Source organism: Coptis chinensis, chromosome 8 (assembly GCF_015680905.1).
Source record: "Coptis chinensis isolate HL-2020 chromosome 8, ASM1568090v1, whole genome shotgun sequence".
Classification (NCBI taxonomy): domain Eukaryota; kingdom Viridiplantae; phylum Streptophyta; class Magnoliopsida; order Ranunculales; family Ranunculaceae; genus Coptis; species Coptis chinensis.
In genome coordinates, this window is record NC_141463.1 from 35,007,180 (window position 1) to 35,023,123 (window position 15,944).

Consider the following 15,944-nt stretch of genomic DNA (forward strand, 5'->3'; position numbering starts at 1 on the left):
CCTATTTGAGGGTTCATCACGTGGGAAGAAAACTATTCCAATTCTTACATGAAAAAGGAATGCTTCTAAGGAATAGGTACTCTCGTAATAAAGATTTCTAAGAAAGTATTTTCTAAATAAGTTACTAAGTAATAAATTAATAACTATTACCCACCTCACCACTGTAGGATCACACCAAAATTGTTAATGTATAGTATTCCTGGATAACTTTATTAATATTTTGGACCATGACCATGTTTAGAAATTCAAGGAACAAAACCAACATCATTAGCCACCCCTACCGATGCCCCTCTTGGTATAATGAACACGCAACATAATTCTGCTGTTCTGCCGCATACTTAGCCCATACTTACCCGACTAATGATTTAGCTTGGGCACTAATGATTTAGATTGGGTCCTTGCCATCTAAAAAACCATGTGAAATGAACTTCTTAATGTGAATAATTTAAGTAAGTAATGCAATTATACAAAGCAAAGCAATGCCCATTACCACGATTCCCTTGAATAACACACTTGTTGCATTAGTGAATATCTAGTTGAATAACATGTTGACCCAAAGGTAAAACTACATACTCTTATGTATTCCCCCAGTTGAACTTCATACACCCTTTTTTAATTATGATACTCAAACATGATATTGGGATATTTGCATACCTTCTTTATTTGATGGAGTTCTATGTATGGCTTTTAGAGGTTAAAGAGAGAAATTCGTGCAAGACAAAAAGTAGTACAAACATATATTTATATTAGTGTTTTGGAGACCATTTAAAAGAGAGAGAATATGCATACCTTCTTTATTTGATGAAGTTCCATGTATGTTCTTAAAAAGAGAACTATGGAGTCGTGATTCATGACGAGAGAGCTGAGATGGAATCTAGTTTTTGAGAACATAAACCTGAGAAAACCCTTTTACGTTTCTTACCCTTCTCTTCTTTTTTCTAGTATAATATATAGTTTACAAGAAACAAAACTCTTAAAGGATAGAAATTGAAGATTCTGCTCATGCATGCATATTTGGAAAAGCATTTCATCACCGTTAGATCTCACCAAAACTTAACCCGTAGCTCGAGTCATTATGGGTGAATTTAGCAAAATAAAATCGTGTTAATTTTTTATTTTAACCCTAATTTTATTGGAAAAAATCAAGAGCATTTCCACTATTTTTTTACATTTAAATTGAACTTTTGTGCGTCATACATACTCAATTTCACACGGCAATATGCCCATAAAAGTGATGCACCCACAAGTGCTTCAAATCCCATGAGTAAATATGTCTTACGCCAACAAAACCTGAATAGTTGTTAAGTCCCTTTATAAGAATTAGAAAATAAATAAAAAGTCAATAGCAAACTCCTACAATCCAAGGTATATATTGCTATCAATAAGAACCTAAAGCTCAAGGGTTATACAAACACTGTTGGAGCACTATTAGGCTCTTAGTGAAAGCAAGCAAATGCAATTTTCGCCAATGACAATCTTCTTGAGAGAAATTTTATGGGTCTTTTGGCTTACTTACTTTTAATCTTGTTAAATACATAGCGAGATTAGCTTATTCATGAGCACATAATTATTACCATCAATAGTTCCGCAGATAGTCTTGCGGCAGAACATGCTTGGATCAAACAACTAAGATCCCAAATAAATATTAAATGTTTCCTGCTAAAGGACATGTCTACAAGTCTACAATCCAATGGACTGCCAAACGAAGTGTCAACACCCAACAACAAAATCAATAACTAATATGAACTGCTGAAGTAACAAAAAGTTCTAAAGTTTTCTTGATTTTGCCAACATCAAAAGTTCGAAGACAACAACTAAATGAATTCAATGCATCTAATTAATCACGTCCATTACACAATTACTACAAAAATGCATAAGAGATCATATGTAAGATGCACTACAAATTATGCCATTACATTGAACAAACAAAGATATTTCAAATCACCAATATAGAGCCCATGGAGCTTCAAATAAGCCCAATTAAAACATGGCTCTTGTACACAAATTTATAAGTCTGCTACTCAAAGTTACTACTGTACTTGGGAATAGTTCGATCTGCCACTCAAAGATACCACTGGGAATAGGTTTGCTACTCAAATGAACTTCCAATATTTGCTCTTAATGCCTCTAATACCCAATTTGCAAACTTCAATGGGCGGGGTATGGAATCAGTCAGTTGCCTAAATATTGTCGTCTTTATTTCCTTCGTTGGATAGTTCCTGCATAAATATAATAATAGTGAAAGTCATAGATCCATTAATAAGTAAAACAAAATGGATCATTGCTAAATCCAGCATACATGCAACTAATACTACTACATAAGAAGCTAAAGACAACCCACAACCAATGCTCAAGACAACATGGGGAAGTTTAGTAGCTAGCTATTAAGAAGTGAGCCCAATTGACAATGAAATCTGAACTTTTGTAGCCACTTCTTGCAACTAAATCTTAATCACAAAGCCATAGCCAACCTTTCACAATGCAATGATGAAAATATAATATCTTGTCAATCCGGCTACGTTCATTAGACAATCTAAGGATATAAGCCATTAGTTTCCAAACTTCTGACCCAAATATGCAACTCAATTGTATCTGATGAAGAGTGAGGGTGCTTTCTTGCCTACCTTTATCTACTTGTTTCGATCTTAGTGTGATGTAGTCTTCATGTGTCACATTCTCAAAATGTTGGTTTCAATTCAACGTACAATCCCTTGTACCTGGATTTAACATAATTAATAACTGTCAAATGATAACTAAATTCATATACCGCCACCTCCTAGAAATACAAGCAGTCCACCATCACTTCCCACGCCGGTTTCTGGAAGACCACCACCCTCGCCGCCATCGCCATTGTCGGGGCTATCACCACCATCTCCGTCTTCGAATGGGATATCAATTGGAACGGTGGTTGGGATTGCTATTGGTGGAGTAGTAGTGCTTGTTGTATTTAGTTTGTTGTTTGTTTGTTATAAGAAGAAGAGATAATGGACCATTGGATTATTATGGTGGTGCTCCTCCTCCTCGACCTAAATGTTGGATTTTTTTTTTGATAGTTTGGGTCTTGATTGCTTTTGATTTTACTCCTTTTGATATGTTAAGTTAATAATGAATTCACAAACTTTAACATAAATTTGTGTTTCAAGCTTCATTAACTTTTGATTTTTTTCCTAATTTTCTGATTTTTTGAGAAGGTTGGTTAATGGTCAAAGACGTATGCTAAAAATGGGGGGGTTTTTACAAATTTGAAGTAAGGGTAAAATTGTCAATATGGAAAATATCAACTAACGATACTCACAAAACAGATGGAGTGGGGGGTAATCAATAATGATTTTCAAAATGAAGGGTTATCACAAAAGGGGGGTACATCCGTAGGGGGTTAAGTAAAAAAACCCCATTTGACAAAGATAAAGAAGTTGCCATGTTGAGGTGGTTCAACTTGACATTCCAATAGTAATAATGTGTTCAAAACGCAACAGAACTCATACAAAACAAATATCTGTGCTCAAACAATGTCATGTTGGGAAAAAGGGCAAAAACCATTCCAATGTCTCCCCTACCCCTGAACCCAGTAGCACCACTGCGGCCCCTCTAGGAGGACCTCTGCCACCACGCGGGGGACCCCTTCCTCCACGAATGAACCCTCTACTTCCTCCACTACTGAACCCTATGCTTCCTCCACAACCACCTCCTTTACCTCCACTTTGTGATTGCCCCCTGCAAAAAAAATTGAAAAAAGAAAGACTATAATTAATATAAAAGAAAAAAGAAAAGCAATTCAAGCTTCACAACTGCCAAGGATAGGCATATAATTTGTTAGAGGCTTCGAGCACATTAGAACCATTTAAATATTGAGAAAAGAGGAATGAAAAGAAGAAAATGCAACTTGTATCCTTGTTCTAGATGCTAAGGTCAGGCGAAGTCAACAGAGTTTACTAAAAGTTGAGAAAACCCAAGACGGGCGGTAAATGGTGAAGGAAACTCATAGAATGCCATAAAAGGAAAAAGGACTACATGAACATACACAAGCATTTTTAGTCTGGTTCATGAAAAGTGTCCAGAACCAGTAGAAAAAGAAAATGAGAAGGAGAAATAGTCAAGTGATTAAACAAAAAAAGCATTCAAAATAGGATTTCGGGCCCATTTAGGTTTATGTCACACGAACACGGACACATAGTATGTGCTATACCTCAATTTTTATATTTCGCCAAGTCAGACATTGTATCCGTGTTGGATACGGACACACATGTCTGTCAATGTAGCATAGATTTAGGTTGACCACCCTTGACAAAATACATGTCTGTCCATGCTTGGACTTTGACAATGGCAGGCACTGGAACTTTGATCACAATATAGATATGAAAAAAGGAAAAACATCCAATATAAAGTCGAATAGTCACTCAATCATAATAGGAACTAGGAGCTGGTGGGATTAGGCATACTTTGGCTGTGGGAGAAATCTTGCCAAAGGCAAAAGCTTCACCGGGTCAATGTAAAATTTATCCCCAGACGCATAAGAAGTTGCAACAATTCCTTCCATCATTTTAACTGAAAACAACTGCATCCAAAAAAAAATGCATGTATCAATAACATAAATTCCAACCATTAGTAAAACTACCATACATCAACAAAAGGGACTACTTACAGATTCATTAATAGGACCAAAAATTTCGTCCACCTTTCCAATATGTGTCTTGTTCTGTAGATAGATTGGAGCATTGAAATAGGGTATCTTTTCATGTGTGAGTTTAATTACAGCATCTCCTTCGCAAGCATGAAGGAACGAAGCAACCTCTGCATTTTACAATCAAACTTCATATAAGCATACAAATTCCAGTCCAGCTAAATAAACAACAAAGGGTTCGCATTGAGCTCATTAAAGTATAGAAACAACCCATTTCTTTCTCATGATTGTTAACCAACAAGTAAACAGACCTATCTTATATTCAGATTGCTTTACCACTTAAAAGATACATTTTTTTAGAGTTTTATATGGTTTTCACAGTGAAGCAAGCAATCAAATAGAGAAGTAAATAGAGAGAGTTGGGAAAAAATTGTACCAACTACTTTAGAAGGAGGGCCTTCGTCATGAAACCCACCACCACCACGACCTCTCTAGATCAACAGGATGGTTTGATCAACCTCTGGATCAGCAGGATGCTTCATTATTGCTTGATAATCAAAATGAGCATACCTTAATTCCGCGTTTGACAAAATTGAGAGTTTCTGGAGTGGAGAAGAAGAAGACCGAGATGAGCTTTCCAAACCAATTTCGCGTTTTTTCGTTTTTTAGTTTTTGAAATAGTTCAAAATTTTAAAATTTCACAATTTTTAAATGAATTAGATCTGATGATATCATAACAGATCTGACGGACCAGGAGGGGTGTGACATAAGGGTGGCACTATATAGCTATATATGGGGTTTTTTTACTTAACCCCCCATAGATGTACCCCTTTTGCAATAACCCCCCATTTTGAGAATCATTACTGATTGACTATGTTTGTTTTGTATGTAACATACGTTGGTATTTTTCAAATTGACAATTTTGCCCCTACTCAAAAAATCAGAAAATTAGGAAAAAAATCAGAAGTTAATGAAACTTGAAACACAAATTTATGTTAAAGTTTGTGAATTCACTATTAACTTAACATATCAAAAGAAGTAAAATCAAAAGAAGTAAAATCAAAAGTAATCAAGACCCAAACTATCAAAAAAAAAAATATCCAACATTTAGGTCGAGGAGGAGGAGCACCACCATAATAATCCAATGGTCCATTATCTCTTCTTTTTACAACAAACAAACAACAAACTCAATACAACAAGCACTACTACTCCACCAATAGCAATCCCAACCACCGTTCCAATCGATATCCCATTTGAAGACGGAGATGGTGGTGATAGCCCCGACAATGGCGATGGCAGAAAGGGTGGTGGTCTTCTAGAAACCGGCGTGGGAGGTAATGGTGGAATGCTTGTATTTCTAGGAGGTGGCGGTATGTAGAGATTGCAAAGGCGTGGTCGGTGTCGCCGAAGGCGGCGGAGAGCCTGCAGGCATTGTAGGAGGTGGTGGGGAGGTGGCAGGAGGTGTGGGCGGTGGTGCTTCCATAGGTGGCGATGGAGAGGCGGAGGGTGGTGTTGTAGCTGGTGGTGAGGAGGTTGCATTGGGAGATGGGGCTGGTGGTGATGGTGGTGTTGTTGGAGCTGGTGCGGGTGATGGTGTTGTTGACATTTTACAATTTGAGGCTACCTCTCAAAATTAAAGTTTGTATTGTGGGCTTTTTCTCTCTCTTTCTCAAAATTAACCCAAAATATTCCCGCTTTATAATAGGGGTAAAATGGCCAATATGGAAAATATCAATTGATAGTACTCACAAAACAGACGGTACTCACAAAATGGGGGGTTATCACAAAAGGGGGTACATCCATGGGGGGTATATATATATATCGGTTAGGCTATAGTGCCACCCTCCTGGTCCATTAGATCTCTTCTCAAGATCATTAGATCTAATTCACTCAAAAATCGCGAAATTTCAAAATTTCAAAGTATTTCAAAAACAAAAAAAGGAAAAAACGCGAAATTGAGTTCTTCTTATCCCAAAATTCATAACCCAAAATCAACAACAATAGCTATAATTCATAACCCAAAATTTCGAAACCCACGAATTGATTTTGAGTTTGATTCACATTTTGATTTCGAGTTTGATTTAAAAACTGATAAAGTGACTACGCACACCAAGGAGTTCATCAGGAAACAACTGGAAAAGGAACTATAAGTACATAATTTTGCGATGGTTTTTAACTGATTTGGCAAAAATTGGTTTTTCAGTTGTCCACAGATCATTGATAATATACAAAAGCAAAAGCCATAAATATTGGCAAAATCAATTTGTTTAAAAACATAAGCTTGTTTTGAGTAATTACCTTGAATATGATATGCTCAAATATTGCTTAAACATTACTTAATATTGTTTAAATATATAACATACACAAATATTGTCTATAACATTGTTTTAACTAGCATTTTCGGTGAACTCTGTCAGAGTTTTAACTAGCATTTTCGGTGAACTCTGTCAGAATTTTGAACTAGCATATTCGGTGAACTCTGTCAGAGTTTTTTTGTTTAAGTTATTTACATTGTTTATGTACATTGGGATTTTTGTCTGTTTAAGTTATTTATATTTTTAATTTTTTCAATTTATAGAAATGGAGACAGAGACATCAATCAATATCGAAGAAGACGTAGTTGGATCTTCGTCTACTAAATCCCCTATTCAAGGCACGCTCCTTATATAGGAATGACTTTTACAAGTGTTGACGAAGCAAAGACTTACTACAAAGAGTATGGTCAACAAGAGGGATTTGAGACTCGTGTTTGGACAACGATTAAGAAACAAAATCATGTGGATTTGGTTAGTGGTTGTTTACTGGTTTGCTCACGTGAAGGGGTTTCTAACAAGAGAGATCAAGTCCGATTAAGAAATATATAAACTATTCGGTGTGGTTGCCAAGCTAGAATTCATATTAGGAAAAGAATACATGAAGATATATACGAGGTCAGCGTTGCTCAGAATGACCATAGTCACAGTCTGGTGACCCCATCGAAGAGAATTTGTATGAAAACTAACAAACATATGCCTGAAGCAGCGAAGTGCTTGACCGAGATGTTTAGTGACAACAGTTTACCTGTTGGGAAAGTGACATATGTTTTCCATAGAGAGGAAGTTGGGTTTACACAGAAGGATTGTTGGAACCATCATTATGGTTTGACCAGAAGGATGCCTAAAGAAGGTGATGCAACTGCCGTGCTAAAATATTTTATGCAGAAGAGTGCCAAGGATCCCCAGTTCTACTACGCTATTAATTTAGATTAAAATGGGACTGCGGTGAACTTTTTCTGGAGTTGATGGGAGGTCTCGATGCCAGTATGACTATTTCAGGGATGTTGTGTCTTTTGATACCACATATCATACCAATGTATATTCCATGTCTTTTGCCCTTTTTACTGGAGTCAACCATCATTATCAGTCGATTCAGTTTGGTTGCGTATTGTTGCTTGATGAGACAGAAGATACATTCATATGGCTATTTAAGGCCTGGCTTGCAGCCGTGGGTGGTCGTGCACCAACTGCAATCATCACTGACCAGGATAGAGTGATAACTGCAGCCATTGCCAAAGTGTTCCCTAATACTCGTCATCGTTACTATCTTTGGCATATTATGCAGAAATTCCAAGAGAAGATGTCATTTACCAAATTTGAGACATTGGTAACTGAGTTGAAGAACAATATTTCTTTTTCATTTAGGATTGTTGATTTTGAGAGAAGATGGTGTACAATCATTGAGAAGTATGAGTTGTCTGAAAATCCTTGGTTGACAGAGATATATTCAATACGAGAGAAATGGGTTCCTTGTTATCTCGGTGACACTTTTTTTGCTGGTATGCACACGACTGGTCGAAGTGAATCAATGAATGCTCATTATGACCAATTTGTCAATCCGATGACTACGCTTATGCAGTTTGTACATGGTAATGAGAAGTCTTTGGCTTTGCTTGCTAGGAAAGAAAGAGATTCTGATTACCACACCGAGCATAGTTCACGGATTGTGCCTAACGATGCTTTCCTCCTTATGCATGCCGTGAAGGTCTATACGATCTCAATATTCAATAAATTTAAGGATCAACTAGAAAAGGCAAAGATGGAGTACAAAATTAATGGGCAACATATGGACACCAATGGAACCGGAAGCTACATGCTGAAGTTCAAAGACCCGCAGAAGAAGTCCGTTTGGAAAGTGAATTTTGATAGCGGAACCTTAGAGGCAGACTGCAAATGCAAGTATTTTCAGTTTATGGGGATACTTTGTAGTCACATCTTGAAGGTTTTTATTCGTTACGACATTGAAGAGATTCCAAGCCATTTTAGATTGACGCGGTGGAAAATGCTAACACTTATAGAGCGGAGTTTGATACTGGATTTGTGTCGGGAATGTCTCAAATGAACCTTTGAGAGTGGCTCATTGTATCAAGATTGTTTCTCAAGTGGCTTACAATACGTCGCATACTTTTTAGGGTTATTCATATTTTATTGAAAAGATTGGTGAAATGGCTATTGGAATTTCAAAGTTTAATGAAACTTCCTATGAAGGAGACGCAGATGATGAAGAGCCTCCAGTTGCAGAGCCTTCGATACCTTCGGTTAATACATCACATTTTTTTTTTTATTTGAATTGTTTAATTTGATATGAATTTAGTGTTTAATTCGGTGTTTAATTTGATATAAATATTTATTTTAATTTGCGGTTTATTTTGACTTTCAAATCTTTATTTCAGCTATTGATTTTGAATCCCAACATTTCTCAAACAAAAAGGAGGGGGAAGAAGAAAGCGGATAGATGGAAATCCTCCATAGGGATAGCCCTAAACAATTCAGGAAGAAAGTGTCACAGATGTGGACAGATTGCTAATCATGACTCGAGAAATTGTCCAGAGAAAAATAATACGTAATCTGTGAAATGTAAGTATAGCTTTATTCAAAACTCTTTGATTCATTTGTTCACTAGTTCTAATGATATTTTATCTACGCGTTGAATATTTGATTATATATTGGTCCCAAATGTTATGTCATAGACTTCATTGATGTCTGGACTTGTTAAAAGTGGTTTAGATATGGCAGCCTTGGTAACTTTCATGTCTATGGATGTTAGGCCTAGTTTGGTAACACTTGTTACAGTTTTATCAGCTTGTTCTAACTTAAGAGCTCTTAAATTTGGAAAAGTTGTACATGGTTACAATTTAAGAAACTTGAGTGGAGAAAGTAACATATTTGTGAACAATGCAATATTGAGTTTGTATACTAGTTATAACTATAAAGATGTCCCATGTTAAAGGTGTTCATGCTCGGTCAAGTGTTATTCTGTGTCCCTTGATTTTCCCTCTGTGATTGTTGAATACTTTCGTTTAGTGCTGTCTTGATTAACTTATGTCAGACATGGTATATTGATTCCAGTCTTTTCTTGGATTTGTAGGGGTTGGAGATTATACCTGCAAAATTAGCATGGGACATTAGGTGAGGCCCTTAGTTATATGATTGATGTGTAATTTTCTTCCAGAGAATTCTTGTATCATTAATTTCTATCAAATCACTCTTCTGAGTTATTTTGGTTTTCTTTAGGGTCTGGTAATAGAGAGGATAAGAGCTTCTGCTTTCACAAAAGGAAATAATCGAATTACCTACATTGGTGATGGAAAGGGAGACTACTATTCATGTTTGAAGCTGAAAGAAGATGACCATATTATGCCAATAAAGGATTACCCATTAGGGGATCTGATACGCACTAATTCATCACTTATCAAGGCAGGTGTTCATGAATGGAGTGATGGAGAGGAGCTAGAAAGGATACTTCTTCACCTCATTGCTACAGTTAAATCTGAAGACCACAACACTAATATTGGGAATTTTTCTCCACTGACTTCAGTTGATTTCAATTCTCATGCTGTTGCATTATCTGCACAGGAACCGTTTCATGTAGTCATAGAAGTTCCTCATTAGTATTCAATGACTCAGTATTGTCGATTCAGTTTAATACATGTACTCAAATATGTTTTTTATTTTGCTGATGTCTCTGCCGTGCGGAAGTTGCTAGGGTATTGTATTTTATTTTGCTTGATATATTGGGCGATGTGGTCTATAATGGTTATTTCTGAAGTTAGCTCATGACATCTGACACATGGATTGCATACTCTAATAATCAAGTATTTAAATAGTTGTATAGGCTTTGCTTTGCTTTGCGTTTGCCTTTGCTTTGACACATGAAAGAGCCTTTGCTTTGCGTTTTGCTTGTTAGAGTTTTGAAACTATGAAACAGGCTAGCAACAATACAGAGAAATGTACTCCCATCGTTTGTTTGTTTTTTTTTTTATAGGTTTCTTTATGGCTATGAACCTTTGAATTCCCCTGCCCACCTGGATTTCATATCTTAGACTCTGCCTAAAGGCAAGGCAATAAAATATTTTCATTTTTTTGAAAAAAGGATAGAGTAAACAACTCATGTCATTTGCTTTTTGGCATGCGAATAAGCAATAGAATATATATGTTGTCAGTCTTACTTTGAGCAATTTTTCTACCAGGAAGATCAATGGATCTCTAGTTTTTTGCTTCTTGTTATATGTTGTTGCCAAAATTTGACAAGTTGCCCATCTTCTCAAGATCTACAACCATTCTTTTGTCTACTCTACTCTTGTTTTTAGTGACTCCAATATGTCTGCTACATTTGAATTCTTGGAACTCTGTAGAAGTAATGGACAGGATTTAATGGGCAATAAGTTGTTGAACCAGTGATGCCATCCTCTCTACTGAAGCAAAATTCTTTGCGGCAGCCATTAAATCAAACCAATTACTAAACTGGATTTAACTGAGTGCAGAAACCTGTGAAAGAAGCTCACGTAGCTCTAAAAAGCTATGTCCATTCAAAAGTGCGACGAAACGCAACAAACACATACAAGTAAAAATAAACATAAATAATCATAGAACATAACACAAATGAAATACCAAATAAAATAGAGATTATACTAACTTTTACTCAAAATAATACTTCTTCCAAGATTTACACATACTAAATTCAAACTACTAACCAAAGACACCTGAATTTCCCGAAGATACAGTTCCAAATCCCCGAGTCTAATTGATGGTTACCTCCATAGCAATATCATTCAAAGCAGAAGCTACATCCAAAGCAACTGAAGTCGAAGCACTCCTCCACAATTTCCACCAAAAACCTCAACTTAGGATAAATTATCATTGACAATGCCACACGACATAGTGAAAATCTCCTCCCTTTCACACCCAATACACCATAATCATTACATAGTTTCATTCCATCTACGATCAAGTAATAACACATCTGACACCTTCAAATCCAATGTCCAGTCTAAGACAATAACACCTTAACCAGCCACTTGATAATACACAAAACCGCTAAGAGAAGACAGACCAACAACAACTTAAATATTAACATTCCGATTGAGTGAGTTTCTGAATTAGTCGTTATCCTCCTTGTGCAAATAGAAGCTCGACTCTCAGTTGGGGAAAATGTTGGAGCTAGAACAAAAGAATTTTTATATTTCAATTCATCAGTTATATTCAATGACGACGAGCTTTCACAATTATTTTTTTCATCCGCCCACTTAAAATACCTACATTTCTTATCATCGTTCACAATTTTTTTCGCAAACACAGAAAGCTCGTCCAGGATTCATTTTGGTTCTTGAGACTATTAAATACTGAACTTCCACATATAGGGCACCTCATTTATAGATAGAATTTCACTATATAAGGAAAAAAATATCAAAATATGCAAATGTAAAATCACCTGAATATGTAATAACTATGGAACCTTAAAACAATAACATTAAAAAACAAATGAACAAACAAAAGTTAAACATAAGAAAATCCCAACTAATTCTGACTAAGTTCACCGAAAATGTTAGTTAAAACTCTGACAGAGTTCAAAACTATGACAGAGTTCACCGAAAATGCTAGTTAAAAAAATATTATAGACAATATTTGTGTATGTCATATATTCAAATAATATTAAGTAATGTTTAAACAATATTTGAGCATATCATATTCAAGGTAATTACTCAAGAAAAATTCTATATGAACAAACTCTCTTGAACAAACTGAGGTGGCAAGTATCACGTGCCTTACTTAGTATAACACTCCTCATGTTACAATACAACACTCCTCAAGTTGCAAAACAGTTCCCAAAAAAAAAAAAAGATTGGATCCATTTTTTTGTGGCGCGTAACTCTCTCTTTCTCACTCCAACCTGCAGCTAGTATAACAAATACTACTCCATAAAACAAAATATTACTTGTAAGCCATTAACTAGAATTTTCATTCTAACAGAGTAACAGAGGTTGTTCAAATTTAAGCTACAAAAACACTGCTGAATTTCCAACTAAATCCAACAACTACTTTGCTAAACTATTCTACCGGCCATCGTTTCTTATCCTCACTTGCTTATTTCTTTGAATTGTTTGGTCCTCCATTCTTCCCATTGTCCATCTCATCTAAGAATGTCTTCCAAAATGTATCATCATCATAAGCCTACAACATTGTAAAAAATATATATATATTGTAAAGATAATAAGTTCATCAGTTAGTTGAAGTATACCAAAAGTAAAATTAAAGCTATACCTACATTGGAGGATAGTTGTTTGTTCTATGAAGTTGATCAGAATGAGAGTCTTGAAAACAAGGAACATGAGATCCATTGGCTATATATCCATATAGTCCATATAAAAAATTTCTTAATTAGTACCAAGCTAATAAATAAGTTAATTACAAATATATCAGTATATCACTAGTAAATGATACCTGAGCATATTTCTGATTAACATTTGCCATGGGAAGATTATATTTTGGAATATTCAACTGGCTAGATATCGCTTGGGAAGCATCGAATTGGAAGGATAATCCATCATTAACATTTAATTGACTAGATATGTCTTGTGAACCATGCGGAATGTGAGATGCACATTGTTTCTCCTACAATTTAATAAAACATAAAGAAACTAAACAAAAAAAATCATTAGGCAAAAAAAAAATACAGAGAACTACATTGTGTAAAATCACCATACCTTGGAAGCATTGAAGTTGGTACATATACCTAGTGTCTCATATGGGATGTCAGATGCACCTTCTAATTCCTATGTGTTTAATAAAAAATAACATTATTGAAAATGAATTTGTAGTACAAAAAAATAGAAATTAAAAACTTGCCTTTTTCTTTTTCCATTTGTTCTTTGGAACAAGTTTCTCCTTCTTTTCTTGTGCCCTTTTTTTTCCTATATGATTAATGAAAGGAATAAAAGAACCAGAAAAGTAATAGTAATATAATTAAGAAAATAAATAATATGACAAACTCACAATTTCCTTTTTCCGTTTGTTCTTTTGAACAAGTTTCTTCGTCTTTCCTTGGGTATCATGTGGGATGTTAGATGCACCTTCTTTCTCCTATATATGTGTAATGAAATGAATGTCATTATCAGAAAATAATTAAGTAGTTCTACTAAAGAAGATAAATAGTACAAACTTACTTTTTTCTTTTTCTGTTTGGCCTTTTGAATAAATATCTCTATCTTTCCTTGTTTCCTCTTAATAGTTGGTCGACCTTTTCGTCGAGCAACCAACGGGTCAAGAATGGTACTACTTCCACTTGGTTGATCAACAGTTGGAGTTCGTTGAGTAGTTTCATTGATGCATGCACCATTCTTAAAATCATTAATGAAACGTTCAATCCAACCCATTGCCATTTTAGTCTTCTCTTCACTTTCTACGACCAATTCTACCCCCTCATAAAATGCATTACATAACTTATCACGACGCTCATTCTCAGGATTCATAGCCCAATCGGAATAAAGGATTTTAATCTTCGTGTGACACCTCTTCATATCTTTTCTCCATCGCCAAAAATATACTTTTCAGGTACATTTTCAAACTTTTTGTGAATCAAAACTGTAAGGCAATGTCTGCATAATATCCCTCGGAACTCAAATAAGCGACAAATACACCTAACATCACAATCAACAGGGTTAAACAATACCATAAAAGTGACGTCTTGCTGTTTTAGTCCAACCAAAACTTCTTGAACTTCATACTTCTCAATGTTGCTATTACCTCCGGTGCGTGATAGACCACAATAAAGCAAACCTTTCAGCTCATTTTGAACCTCCAAAAATTTCTCATTGGTGTAACATTCATGGAATTGTTGCTCAAATTTGTACTTGGTTATACAAGGAATTGAAGCTCTAAAGGTATCCGAATCTGCTTTCTTCTCCTTCTCTGCTTTCGTTCGCAAAACATTCTCATACTGCTCAACAAACTGCTTCAAAGTGGTCTTTGAATTAACATATCCATCAAAAAAAGCATTCATGCTCTCACTTCTTTGAGTAGTTGACATCCCTGCCCAAAATGTATCTTTCACAAAAGTAGGAACCCAACGATGTCGCTCCTTGTATAGGCTATTCAACCATTCATTTTCTTCAAGGTTAAACTCCTTAATTAATCCTTTCCAACTTGCTTCAAAATCAGCCATAGTTAAAGAATCATAGACGGCATATTTTATAGAACTCTTCATTGACTCATATTCGGTATACCCCTTCAACTTCTCAGGTATTTTTTTCATAATGTGCCACAAGCACCACCTATGTCTTGCATTTGGAAAGACAATTTCAATAGCATTTTTCATGGCCCCATCTTGATCAGTTATAATAGCACTAGGAGCTCGGTTTTTCATGCATGTAAACCAAGTGGAAAAAAGCCAAGCAAATGTTTGTGTATCCTCATTTGATATCAACCTACATCCGAGCAATGTTGATTGGCCATGGTGATTCACCCCAACAAAAGGAGCAAAAGGCATGGCGTACTTGTTCGTCAAGTATGTTGTGTCAAATGTGATAGCATCACCAAACTCTTCATACGCCGCCCTACACCTCGCATCTGCCCAAAATAAATTTCTCAACCTACCATCATCATCAAAATCCATCAAAGAGAAGAAATTAGCATTATTAGCATGCATTTTAACGAAATAATTTTGAACTGCTAAAGCATCTCCATTCCCAAGTCTCATGCGTCTTTCAGTATTCAAAAAATTATAACTATCTTTCATAAAAAATGGCACATTCTCATTCCCACCGGCTTTAATCACAAAAGTATTATAAGACTTATTTGCTTTTATACCGGATTTAGCATGTTGTAGAAGTGTTCTTTTAGCCGCTGGAGGTATTTTTCGGTTATTCTTAAAATACCGTGCTTTACTTGGACTCACGTCGTGGTTGTGGCTAAGATAAACAGAGTTAAGCTTCCACTTTCTATCCACACATAAAACACCACTAATCTTTGCATTACACTTCGTATTACAGATTGGTTGTTTTATGAACAAA

General features: G+C 35.6%; 1 protein-coding gene and 2 pseudogenes across 2 annotated transcripts; 1 reads left to right on the plus strand and 2 right to left on the minus strand.

The window, feature by feature from the left end:
- Positions 1-3,419: 3,419 nt before the first annotated feature.
- On the minus strand, positions 3,420-5,774 carry LOC147481264 (putative H/ACA ribonucleoprotein complex subunit 1-like protein 1; annotated as a pseudogene). Its single transcript, XR_015205458.1, has 5 exons — positions 5,727-5,774; positions 5,058-5,112; positions 4,643-4,791; positions 4,440-4,555; positions 3,420-3,714 (listed from the first exon to the last, which is right to left on the minus strand). The product of XR_015205458.1 is annotated as a putative H/ACA ribonucleoprotein complex subunit 1-like protein 1 (transcript).
- A 2,921-nt stretch (positions 5,775-8,695) lies between these two features.
- Positions 8,696-10,548, plus strand: LOC147481265 (inorganic pyrophosphatase 1-like). The gene is made up of 2 exons (XM_086578885.1): positions 8,696-8,878; positions 10,171-10,548. Exons 1-2 carry the CDS (start codon positions 8,696-8,698, stop codon positions 10,546-10,548), a joined length of 561 nt encoding a protein of 186 aa, XP_086435011.1.
- Positions 10,549-14,449: 3,901 nt separating this feature from the next.
- LOC147481266 (protein FAR1-RELATED SEQUENCE 5 pseudogene) lies at positions 14,450-15,421 on the minus strand (annotated as a pseudogene).
- Positions 15,422-15,944: the final 523 nt, after the last annotated feature.